The sequence below is a fragment of the Microcaecilia unicolor genome, chromosome 2 (assembly GCF_901765095.1).
Source record: "Microcaecilia unicolor chromosome 2, aMicUni1.1, whole genome shotgun sequence".
NCBI lineage: Eukaryota > Metazoa > Chordata > Amphibia > Gymnophiona > Siphonopidae > Microcaecilia > Microcaecilia unicolor.
This window is the reverse complement of record NC_044032.1, coordinates 94,170,107-94,183,680: the sequence shown is the minus strand read 5'-3', so window position 1 is coordinate 94,183,680 and position 13,574 is coordinate 94,170,107. Positions and strand designations below refer to the sequence as shown.

At 41.4% G+C, this 13,574-nt stretch overlaps 1 protein-coding gene across 1 annotated transcript in view; it reads right to left on the bottom strand.

The window, feature by feature from the left end:
• The window catches only part of MTREX (Mtr4 exosome RNA helicase), a 427,098-nt gene that overhangs the window by 316,037 nt on the left and 97,487 nt on the right, over window positions 1-13,574 (bottom strand). The window contains 1 exon segment of the mRNA XM_030193130.1: window positions 12,250-12,381. Within this exon segment, the coding sequence (XP_030048990.1) occupies window positions 12,250-12,381 (132 nt within the window).

Sequence of the window (13,574 nt, the reverse complement as noted above, 5' to 3'; positions counted from 1 at the left end):
ACCATTCAATCCTGCAGGAGTCACCATGTCCAATCGATATATTTATTTATTTATTTATTGCACTTGTATCCCACATTTTCCCACCTATTTGCAGGCTCAATGTGGCTTACAAAAACCTGTTATGGCGTAGCCAAGCCAGGATAAAGAATACAGTTGATGTTACAAAGATGTCAAGGAAGACAAGAAGAAGTTTTGGTCATGAGTTTTAGAGCGATACATTCTAAATGAAGGTGGCTAGGTGTAGTTTATGTGTTCTGGTGGTAGGCTTTGTTGAAGAGAAAGGTCTTTAGAGCTTTGCGGAAGTTAGTTAGTTCGTTGATCGTTGCTCCCATTGTTGATCGTTGCTCCCATTGTCGCAGAAGTTTGGAAACGTCTCCCCTACGGCCGTTATCTGGAATATGGTCAATTGCTAAACATTTTAATTCCTAAAACTTATGGTTCTTTTCCAAGCAATGTTTCACCATAGGAGCCTCTATTTTCCCAGATTTCAAGCAATGTCTATAGCACAAAATTTCCTTTTTGATTGACATATTGTTGCACTCCTCACCTGCGCGCCCTGCTTGCTCCTCGCCTCCATGATGCGGAGCGGTGGCCATCTTGGCCAAGCCGCTCCGACTGCTGCACCCCTCGCCCCTGCCTGCGAGCGGCAGCCATTGTGGCTGCACCGGCACTCTTGATCCAGCGCTGCTCCCACAGGTTGGAGCGCTCTGAGTATAGTCTGGATCCTCTCCTTCCGGGCGCGGGGCCCAGGGACTCAGAAACACTAGCTCCACCTCCTGCCTCCCAGACTGGCCGCTTACAACCTGGCTCCGCCTCCTCCAGCTGGCTAGCCTATCAAGAATCTTCCCTGCCAGCTGATTCCTTTTGTCCCTGATGGTGGGGGCTACTTTAGGAGTAGCTGTGCTTCACTTCATTGCTTCGGCTTGTGTTACTGTGAGACTTTGTCTACTCTCTACTTGCTGCCTGACCTGACCTCTGCTTGGAACCCGACTACTCTTTGCTTGCTGCCTGACCTCTGCTTGGAGCCCGACTACTCTTTGCTCGCTGCCTGACCAGACCTATGCTGGAATCCCGACTACTCTTTGCTTGCTGCCTGACCTGACCTCTGCTGGAATCCCGACTACTCTTTGCTTGCTGCCAGACCTGACCTCTGCTTGGAATCCCGACTACTCTTTGCTTGCTGCCAGACCTGACCTCTGCTGGAATCCCGACTACTCTCTGCTTGCTGCCTGACCTGACCTCTGTTAGAATTCTGATTACTACCTGCTCGCTTCGTGACCTGACTACTACCGGTACCCAGACTCCCTTCTGTTGGCTTCTGCCTGCCTTGGCTCGCTACTTGAACTCTGATCTCTCTCCGCCTGTTGTCAGCTGCCGTCTGGCCCCTGTTCGTATCCTGAAGCCCTGTTGGCTGCCTGCACCTGGGGGCTCAACCTCTGGGGAACGGCAGTCATTACAGGTGAAGTCTTGGGGGTTGTTCGGCTGCCCTACAGAACGCAGGTACGAGTCTTTGCCCCGGTGCTCCGTCTGGGCACAAGGACTCACGACCGTGACACATATATAGAAGAGGTCACATGGGCAGCATAGAAGATATATCACTCCACTGGATTCACAAGTCGTAGTAGCATGTACAGAAAACATAAGTGCACCCTTAGGCCACCAAAATTCCTTGACCTCATCCATACTGTCACACAATGAGCAGCTGACAAAGGAGAAAACCTCAAAATTCTGAATTGATTCAAGTTCAGTATTCTTTGAAATATCGAAATATTCATATAGAGGATTTTCTTTCATAAACTTATACACATGAATTGGTTCAAAAGAATAATTACAAATGCAATTGCATTGTCAAGTGACCACACTCCTGAGTCACACTGGAGTAACACACAAGCTCTAATCCTCACCGAAAATTTGAATAAGGTAGTAATGTTGCTTACATCTAGACCACAATCCCCAACTGGCAGCTGTCTACAGAACTCAGCTCATTTAGCATTTCTGGAAGGGGATGCTCAAGGACTGGCCTCAGTGAAGAACTACAAAAGGAAAATCGGAAGCTATGACTGGGTAAGAAAGAATTCTAGGACAAGAATTTCAGAGGAAAAGAGAACTGGATGGCAGATAAGGACCATTTGGTTTATCCAATCTCTTCATTTGTGTCTGCCTCCTGTGCATGTACAGATTTTATTGATGTGCTTTGGTCTTCTCTATCCTTCCTTCCCCTTGCTCCCAACTGACACAATCACAGGAGTTCAAGTTCTGCAACATTTTTTTTACTCCTAAAACCTTCCCTGGAAATCTGATCCATATTCCATTAAGCTCAGTGAAAGTTTTTTTTTCTTTAATAATTTTAGGTGTCTGATACACAGGAAGCCTGACCAGGTATATACACTATGTTAATGGGTGAGTGCACCTTGTGTTTTTTGTAAATTTTTAAAATAATTCTTTAAAAAAATTAATAAAACGTGCTTTATTCTCTAACTGTGGTCTGGAATAGTGTGGAATTGCCATTTTGTTCTTCTTTTCTGATTTATTTGTCCATACCCGATGTAGGCGTTATGCCAAAGAATTGCCATGTCAGATTTTAATTGTTAAAAGTTTGAATTCATAACGAATGATTATATTTCTGTTTTATTAGGATTTTCTATATTAATTGTATTTTAGTGTTTGAATATTATTGCCCACATTAGAGACCCCACTGCTCATTTGTATGGATTATATAATAAACACACCAGCATATTAGAAAACAAAACAGAGAAGCCAAATTTCAGGTGACAACTCATTGATTCCAAACAAACATGCAACAGATTATCTTTAAGAGATTCCCTGAAAACAAAGGGCTATAATCTGTTCAACAAAGACAGGGAAAGAAGAAGGGGAGGGGGAGTGGCATTATAAGTTAAAGATAATATTTAAAGTCACACAAGTGCAGGATCTACAGGGTAAGGAAGAGGCACTATGGGTCAATCTGGAAAGAGGGAATGGAAAATGTATTTACACCTATATACAGGCCTCCTTTCCATACTGAAGAAATGTAGATTAAATTGAAAAAAATCCAAAATATAACAGAGGTGAAGTAGTACACACAGGTGATTTAATATGCTACATGTTGATTGGGGTATCTACTGTGAATGTTCTAGAAGTAGGGAGATCCTGGGTTCTCTACAAGGAGGAATAGGGCCATACTAGACTTAGTGCTTATGGATGGGGAGAGTGCTTCCGATGTTACTGTGGGTGATCTGGCATCCAGTGACCACCAAAGGTGTAGTTTAATGTTAAGCTGGTGTGACAAGTTCATTCAAAAGTGAATGTTCTAGCCTTAAAAAGAAACTAAACTTTGTTCAGAAAAGGGATTACCTCAAGGAGTTATCTGGCAGAAGCTGGAAAGTAGTGGGCAAAACTGAAAGAAGCTATTTTAAGAGCAACAAATCTTTTTGTAAGGAAAGTATATAAAAGTAAGAGAAAAAGAAGGCAGTTTTGGTTCTCAACAGTAAGCTGAAAAGGTAAGGAAAGAGGTTAGCCTTCATAAACTTCAAGAAATCGTGGAAAGAAAAGACAGGCAACAATATCTGGAAAAGCTAAGAGAAACTGGTAGAGTAGTCAGGAAAGCAAATATGCAAATGGGGAAAAAAATAGTCCATATGGTAAAATTGTGGGGGGGGGGGGGGGGGGGGGGGGGGAGGGGAACAAGACACATAGACAAACATGATTTAATGGGACAGAGTCAGCATGGGTTCAGCCAAGGGAGGTCTTGCTTCAACAATTTGCTTCATTTCTTTGAAGGCATAAATAAACATGTCAATAAAGGTGAGCCATATGATGTAGTGTATCTAGATTTTCAGAAAGCTTTTGACAAAGTACCTCATGAGAGACTCCTAAGAAAATTAAGGTGTCATAGGAAAGGAGGCAATGCCCTTCTGTGGATTAAAAATTGGTTATTGAACAGAAAACAGAGGGTAGGGTTAAATGGCTATTTTTCTCAATGGAAGAGGGTGAATAGTACAGTGATACATGGATCTGTACTGGGACTGTTTAATATATTTATAAATAACCTGAAAATCGGAACAACGAGAGATGTGATAGATGACACAAAGCTTTTCACAGCTGTCAAAACGCATACGGATTGTGAAAATTGCAGGAAGACCTTAGGAAACTGGAAGACTGGGCATCCAAATGGCAGATGAAATTTAATATAGACAAAAAATGCAAAGTGATGTACATTGAGAAGAATAATCTGAATCATGACTATCTTATGCTAGGGAGTTAGGAGTTACGGACCAAGAAAGGGACCTGGGTGTCGTCGTCGATAATACACTGAAACTTTCTGCTCAGTGTGCTGCTGCGGCTCGGAAAGCAAATAGAATGATGGGTATTATTAGGAAAGGTATGGAAAACAGGTGTGAGGATGTTATAATGCCGTTGTATCGCTCCATGGTGCGACCGCACCTTGAGTATTGTGTTCAATTCTGGTCGCCGCATCTCAAGAAAGATATAGTGGAATTGGAAAAGGTGCCGCGAAGGGCGACTAAAATGATAGCGGGGATGGGACGACTTCCCTATGAAGAAAGACTAAGGAGGCTAGGGCTTTTCAGCTTGGAGAAGAGACGGCTGAAGGGGACATGATAGAGGTATATAAAATAATGAGTGGAGTGGAACAGGTGGATGTGAAGCGTCTGCTCACGCTTTCCAAAAATACTAAGACTAGGGGGCATGCGATGAAACTACAGTGTAGTAAATTTAAAACAAATCGGAGAAAATTTTTCTTCACCCAACGTGTAATTAAACTCTGGAATTCGTTGCCGGAGAACGTGAAGGCGGTTAGCTTGGCAGAGTTTAAAAAAGGGTTAGACGGTTTCCTAAAGGACAAGTCCATAAACCGCTACTAAGTGGACTTGGGAAAAATCCACAATTCCGGGAATAACGTGTATACAATGTTTGTACGTTTGGGAAGCTTGCCAGGTGCTCTTGGCCTGGATTGGCCGCTGTCGTGGACAGGATGCTGGGCTCGATGGACCCTTGGTCTTTTCCCAGTGTGGCATTACTTATGTACTTTAGGAGTCAGTACTGAAGAAAAAGACCTAGGTGTCATTATAGACAATACGCTAAAATCTTCTGCCCAGTGTGCGGCGGCGGCCAAAAAAACAGGATGCTAGGAATTATTAGGAGAGGTATGCAAAATAAACCAAAAATATTATAATGCCTTTGTATCACTCCATGGTGCAACCTTAGCTTGAGTATCGTCTTCAATTCTGGTCGCTGTATCACAAGATATAGCAGAATTAGAAAAGGTTCAAAGAAGAGTAACCAAAATGATAAAGGGGATGGAATTCCTCTCGTATAATGAAAGGCTAAAGAGGTTAGGGCTCTTTAGCTTGGAAAAGAGAAGGCTGAAGGAGGATATAATTGAGGTCTACTAAATCCTGAGTGGTACGGAACAGATGGATATGAATCAATTTTTCACTCATTCGAGAAGTGCAAAGACCAGGTGACTCTCAATGAAATTGCATGGAAATACTTTTAAAACAAATAGGAGGAAATATTTTTTCAAAGAATAGCTAAGCTCTAGAACTTGTTGCCGGAGTGGTAATGGCGGTTAGCATATCTGAGTTTAAAAAAAGGTTTGGACAAGTTCCTGGAGGAAAAGTCCACAGTATGTTATTGAGATGGACACAGGGGAAGCCAATGTTTGCCCTGGGATTGGTAGCATGGAATAGTGCTACTAATTGGGTTTCTGCCAGGTACTTGTGACCTGGATTGGCCACTGCTGGAAGCATTTTTTAGATATTAGTAGAGAGCTGTGGTAGCCGATCTGACGAAGAAGGGCAACCTTCGAAAGCTAATCATGAAATGTATTAAGTTATGTCCAATAAAAAAGGTATCATCTTATTTTCTTTTCCATGTTTTATTTTGTTTGATTTCTATTGATCACCTTTAGTTATTAGTGATAGGAGGAATCAAGTGCAAAAGAGGTATTGTCAGACTCAAAGGTGAAGAGAAGAAATATGAAGAAACTGATAAAGATAAGGCGGAAATGCTTAACAAGTATTTCTGTTCTGTAATCACAGCTGAAGAGCTGAGAGAGGACCGCAGAAGCCAAACACAAATAGAAAAGGAGGTGTGGTAGACCCTGAAAGATTTTCAGAGGACTGTGTTCGTGAGGAGCTTGCTAAACTACAGGTGGACAAAACAATGCAGCTGGATGGTATAGATCCAAGGGTACTGAAAGAACTTAGGAAAATTCTGGCGGCTCCACTGGCTGGAGCTGGGGAGTGGCCCCAGAGGGCTAGAGAAGGGCAGATGTTGTCTCTCTCCACAAAAGCAGAAGTAAGAAAGAGTTTGGAACTACAGGCCGGTAAGTAACTTCTGTGGTAAGTAAATTATGGAAATACTTTTAAAACAGAGAATGGTAAAGTTGCTGGAATCCAACAGATTACAGGACCCGAGGCAACATGGTTTCACTAGAGGCAGTTCTTGTCAGACAAATCTGATTAATTTCTTTCATTGAGTGACCATAGGGTTGGATTGGCAGAGAACGCTAGATTTTAGCAAAGCCTCTGACTCAGTTTTGCATAGACGACTAATAAATAAACTGTGTGTCCTTGGTATCAGCCCTAAAGTGACTGATTGGGTTAGGAACTGGTTGAGTATAACACAACGAAGGGTAGAAGTAAATGGAGCTCACTCTGAGGAAAGGGATGCTACTAGTGGTGTGTCACAGAGTTCAGTTCTTTTTAACAATTTTGTAAGCGATATTGTTGAAGAGCTGTCTGGTAAGATTTGCCTCTTTGCAGATGATACGAAAATCTACAATAGGGCAGACATCCCTGATGGTGTGGATAACATGAGGAAGGACTTAGCGAACTTTGAAGAATGGTCCAGAATTTAGAAGCTAGGATTTAATGCTAAAAAATGCAGGGTCATGCATTTGGATTAAAAAAGCTGAGGGAATGGTAGGAAAAGGAAAAGGGAAAGGGGATGGGATTTAATATACCACTTTCTATAGTTACAATCAAAGCAGTTTACATATTCAGGTTCTTATTTTGTATCTGGGGCAATGGAGAGGGTTAAGTGACTTGCCCTGAGTAACAAGGAGCTGCAGTGGGAATTGAACCCAGTTCGCCTGGTTATTGGGCTGCTGCAATAACCATTAGTCTACTCCTCCAGTTTAGGGTGAGAAGAACTTTTGTGCATGAAAGAGGAGCGGGACTTGGGTACGATCATATGTGAAGATTTTAAGGTGGCCAAGCAGGTAGAAAAGGTGATGGCAAAAGCTACAAGTACACTTGGGTGCATAGGGAGAGGAATGGCCAGTAGGAAAAAGGTGGCGATGATGCCCTGTATAAGACTCTGGTGAGACCTCATTTAGAATATTGTGTATAATTCTGAAGACTGCAACTTCAAAAAGATATAAACAGAATGGAGTCAGTCCAAAGGACAGTTACTAAAATGGTCAGTGGTCTTCATCATAAAGCTCATTCGGAAAGACTTAAAGATCAATACGTATACTTTGGAAGAAAGGTGGGAGGGGAAAATATGATAGAGACATTTAAATACCTATATGGTATAAATGTACAGGAGCAGAGTCTCTTGCAATTGAAAGGAAGTTCTGGAACGTGGAGGCAAAGGATGAAGGTTGGAAGAAACAGTGTGTTTTCAGCCTGTAAAATGTATTGGATATTTTCCTCCCTAAATTAATTCTGAAGTGTATTTCTCTAGTTTGGCCAACAGATGGTGCATGTTTATGCTTAAAGTTGTTACAGAGAACGGACTTCTCTTCCTTTTAGTTAGCATACAGATAATAGTAAGTGCCTTGCAGGGATGTAACCAGCTTTTTTCAAATGTTGTTGTTCTGGGCTCTGATTGGCCTGGAGTTTGAAATTACCCAGCAGTTGCTGCCTGTTGCTTCAGTTTCAGCTCAGGAGAAGAAAGCGAGAAAGCTCTTTTCTGAAGCCCTGAACAGCTGTATGCCCTGATCTCCCCAGGTACTTTCTAGGAAGCAAACAAATGTTTAGTCAGTGTTATAATTGATCCATATTTCAGTTACCTGTTATTGTTTGCTGATTGCACTATTTTGTTCTACTGTTCAATTTTTTTTTAAAGACAATAAACAATATTTATTTTATTGCCTCTCTTTCTGGACTAACAAAGAATCCTGGTGGTTTGTGTGTTGGGTCTGTGAGTACTTTCTGGGAACTGTGGGAGCACTGGAAGTGTGGCCTCAGTAACCTAGAAATCACTGGGGATAATTTGAGAGCGGGAGACTCGACCAGAGGCAGTTGTGATCCAGTCAGAGGGTGCTAATGTAGAGCACAAGCAGCAGGTGCAGGCAGACCTGACCTGTGCTAGGGATAAGACCCTCTAAGTGGCCGCGGGGGTAACCCCAGGCGGGTGGATAGACGTTTTGTGACAGAAGGTGAAAGGTGATAGACTGAAAAGCAACTTGAGGAAGTACTTCTTCATGGAAAGGGTGGTGAATTCGTGGATCGGTCTCCCAGTGTAGGTGGTGGAGATGAAAACGTTATCTGAATTCAAGAAAGCTTGGGACAAGTACACAGGATCTCTAAGGGAGTGAAAGAAGAGTAGATGGTATGGATGGGCAAAGTGGATAGGCAATATAGTCTATCTGCTTTTATTTTTCTAGATTTTGTTCAAAAAGGTTGTTTAAATTCGCATGTTAGAGGCAACTCATATGAGGGCTACCAAAATGTTGCACAGTGTGATCTGTACACCACAGAAAGACAAAAGGAGTTAAAATGTACTTTCTAGGAGATACGGTGCATTCTAAAATTAGGCAAACCTCAATAAAATACCAGAAAGCAGCATTTTCTGTAGAACCAAGAATCACCATATGAAGCCAAAGGCAGGGAATTCAAGTTTTTTTTTACTCAAAGGGTGGTGGACACTTAGTAGATTTCCAGTGGAGATTACATGAGCCAAAACAGTGCCAGAATTCAAGCAGAGAGGAAAAGAGACCTGGGTGGGGGGCGGAAAGGAGAATACCACAAATTAAGCCCAGTAACAGCAGAAAGGCAGTAACAAATGGAGATGGGGTAGTAAGAGAGTCACCACCATCTTCTCTGGTGTTTTAAGTTCAAGTTACCTGAATTGGGATAACAGGCATGAGTGAAAGGACCTAATCCTGACTATGCTCGAAGAGCTATTCCAAACAGAACAATCCACTGGGTAGTAATGAGCCAATGAAGGCAAATATAACTCTTGAAAGCTCATTATAAATTATTTTATGCCAATCCATTAAAAAGTAATGTCTCAAAATCTTGTTTATTGACATTACTATGTGCCTATGGCTAAACTCCAGATCACGACAAAAGGGCTTAATGCATACTAATGAACCACCACAAAACACAATTCTTCCAATAAGTCAAAAGCACACATAATTACTAATGGAACTCTGAACAGAATATTCATCTCGTCTTACACAGAAGCAGAGGATATTTTCTTCAGTGCTGGCCAAGCACAAATTACATTAAGGATATTAATATAATTTGGCATTACAAAACTGGCAAGAATACTGAAGTCAATTCAGATCTTGGAAATAGATTTTTTTCTTTGTTATGGACAGTAACAAAAGCAGAGTAAGATGACAGAGGTAGGGTTTCCCAAGTTTGTCCCACCCACTGCACAGCACTAATGTCAAACTGTGCAAAAGACCATGTTATGTGATATGATGAGCTGCCAACCTAGTTACCAAAACTGAGGGGAAGGAAAATTGAGCACCATTGCACTGCCAACTCATACTGTATGAGTCACTATTTATCAAGTGTCTAAAACACAGTAATTATGCTGCTGTCACCAAATAGAACAAGAAAACAAATCCAAACAAGTTCTATTTATATTAAGCCGCAAAAGAAATTAGTTATATGGGATTTTCAAGACACTCCGCTTTGATGAGGTCATGATTAAGCCTACAGAAACAATGACCCAGCGAACAGTTCAACTGGTTGCTAGAATATGCACACTTACGTGCTGAATGTTTTTAACACCATGGTAAAATGGCAGTTTTGACCTAAACCAGTGTTTAACTTTAACTCAAGAATATCCTAAGTAGAACAAATTTCAACTGAGAATCCCTTAGCTCCAATCAGCAGAGATTTTGAAATGAACATTCGAAAACCTGACATAATCAAAGTGCAAAATAGAAAATAAAATTACTTTTTCTACCTTTGGTCATTTTTCTGCCTCTGTCCAGATTTAATTCATCCAGTATCCCCCCTCCCCGTTCCATTTTTGCTGATGACAATGCCAAATGAGCACATTTAACAATAATCCAAAAGCCAAAAGCAAATATTAAAAGCAACCGTGCATATATAGGCATATAAAAAGAATACAGACTGTCATCTAACTTTGTACAATTAAACCCCCTCTACCCCCCCCCCCCCAGCTTTGCAACCCTAAAAACTACCCCCCCCCCCCCCAGAGTTAACCCCCCTCCTCCCACCCAATCAGCAACATGTTCCCTGTCTGGGGACTGTGTTCTTATATCCCCAAACAGCGTAAATGTAGAAAAACCATTCCTAAGTGATATCCCAGACTTATGTCAAATGTATTTTATTCAAAACAAAACTTTGTGCCATTGGATACAACTGGATATATGACATCCACACCAAAGAAACTGCTTTCGTCTTCCAAACATGTGATTAGCAGTTTTCAGTTCCAGCAACAGCAAATCATGAAATTGGATTTGCCATTGACAGTATGTAAGTAAAGTCTGTCTCACCCAATGCTGAAGAATACATTTCTCCGCAATGAAGCATGCTTTACGAATCAACAGACATTTGCCCGCCCCTCTTAAATTAAAAGACGCATTCCAATCTAAAAGGGCTCCCACAGAAGAACAAGTAAACGCTTCAAAGCATCAAAATAAAAATAAAAGACTGATTTATAATTACTATACATTACATCTTTTAACCTTTAAGGAACTTAGGATGTTATAAAGGAAGTTACTGTATGAATAGTAACTGAGATATTATAAAGAAACCATTTATTGTTATCTATTATCAGATCTATCAGACAATACCTTTTTTTTAATGTCCAAAAGCAGCATATTTTTTCCTAAACTTTCTTAATTAGAACATATATACAGCATATAAACTGACATTTTTCTGTCCCAAAATAAAGCCTAAAAATTAGGATCTCGCTTTATATATTCGTCTTCCTCTCCCCCCACCACACATGGTTACTGGCATTTCTGTAGCTGACACTGACACCAATGCTATGCGCTGTGCCGGTGTGAAGCCTTGAGCATCTGCACGTGCTCAAGGCCTACCAATTCCCAGGCTCTCCGAGAGACTCGGATAGGGCAGGAGCTGGCATGCTTGAGCATGCACAGATGCTCAAGGCCCTGCACCAGCACGGCACATAGCCACTCCTCCTCAAAATTCATGGCACCGGCGAGTGCTGCAACACCACTTATCCTGACTCAACTGCCCAGACTACTCACAGACCCAGAGAATAGCCAGCAACTCATGGCCTTATTGCACCTATAGGTCCCCAGGTACTGCTCCTCTTCCCGACTCCAGGTGCTTCTTTCTCAGCCCTCTTTCCCCAGCAACCAGTCACAGACAACAGGGCTCAAATTCCTGGGAGCCTGGCATCGCTCACCTCTCCTGCACACCACCCAGAGCCTCAGGTTAGTTTTTTTTTTGTTTTTAAAACTATTTACACTTGAACATACACCCCCCCCCCACCCCCTGGTTTATACTGAAGTTAAAAGCTTTCTCCCTGTTCTCTGTTTTATACTCAGACAGTTTTATATTCAAGTATATGCAGTACTTGTTTCCTGACATATTTTGCTCCATTTGGTGCATAGCTTTACCTTTTTATTGTAGTCACCTAAACTTGAGAAAAATCTTAATGGAAACAGCCTACAAGCAATCACTCAAGTCACACATCAGCTTTACCTTCTTCCTGAGCTGAAATAAGGCGATTTGATGTTTGGATTGTGCTCCAGGATGGAATGATAGGGTAGCATGCAATACTGCAGCCCAATGTGGCTGTACCTGTCACAAGAATTCTGGACTAATGACATTTTTTCAATACAAAACCTGGACTTTGAAACTCTTAACTCAGAACAATCTGAAAACTGAAAAACATTGACCAGCCCCCCACCCCAAAGAACAAAACAACAACAACAAAAAACAGGTCAGTTACACCCCCTGCCTATTTTGTAGGCACAAAATAAATCCCCGACCATGCAAGTCTAGTTAAACTCCGGCACACAGTAGCACACCATACCTGTGTTGAAATCCAGTTTTGCCATCTGCAGTGCATAGGCCTCACAATCCTTCTTACTGAAGCTGAAAATAATCACTGGCTGGAAATTTCTCTCCATGATCATCTTCACAATCTTAAAGACATTAGATGGACCTGCAAGAACATCCTAAGAGTTAGTAGACAAAGACAAAGGGTATGCACAATTTTAATCCAAGGAACCTAAGGGGGCCCTTTTACTAAAGTTTAGTGTGTGCTAATGAAATTAGCGCATGTTAAATGCTAAGAACCCCATTTTAAACCTATGAACTGTTTAGCATTTAGCACGTGCTAATTCTGCTAGCTCACACTAAGCTTTAGTAAAAGGGCCCCTTAATATGTTATTAAAAGCAATATAAGTATTTTGCAGGTCAGACTTTGCAATATGTAGCAACGATACCACAAAATGTAATAAAAGAAATGGCACAAAAAAAAAAAAGAACCCGTTCAAGAACAGGTGGACAACATTCTTTTTTCATTTATTGCCTTTTGCAGTACAAAAAGGAGCACACAGAGAAATGTTACAGCACCCCTGCCGGGAAATACAAGAAAGGCAGACTGGAGAGGGCAAGTCAGATGGTATCTTACTGCAATGTTACATCAACCCACTTCAAACACACTATGACAGAATCAAATCAATTCTTGTACACCACTAATATCCCTTTTCTAGGGTTCAGTGCGGTTTACATTTTAGGTGAGACAAAAGCCGATGTTAGTGTGAGGTATGAGAACAATTAGAGACCACTGGAGTAATGCATGAGACCAAAAACATTATAGGAAAGGATAATGGGTGATACTATGAGGTAGAAATCAATGGATTGTTATGAAGCAGTCTTCGGGAAGAGAAAGGTTTTCAGCCTCTTCCTGAAGCTAAGGTAGCTGTTTTCTGTTCTGATGGCAATAGGTAGAGAGTTCCATATTTTAACTCCAAGTACTGGGAATAGAGAGCTGAAAATCTTCCGATTTTGAATTGTCGTTTGAAACGGTGACGCTAGCATCAGATGTTCTTTTAGTCTGTTATACTGGACCAAACGTAACGAAGCGGTCCTAGTCAGCAGTTCAGAGGTGAAACCCTGTAAGATTTGAAAAACTAAACAAGAAATTTTGAACCAGAGTCTTTCTGCTATGGGAAGCCAGTGCAGTTTGTTAAGATGAGTTGAAACACTAGCATATCTATTCAATCTATACATTAGTCCAGCAGCTGTATTCTGTATGATTTGCAGTTTTTTCTGAAATTGTCACTTAATACCAAGAAATAGAACATTACAGTAATCCAAGTGAGGTAGGACTAACATTTGGACTAGTAGTGC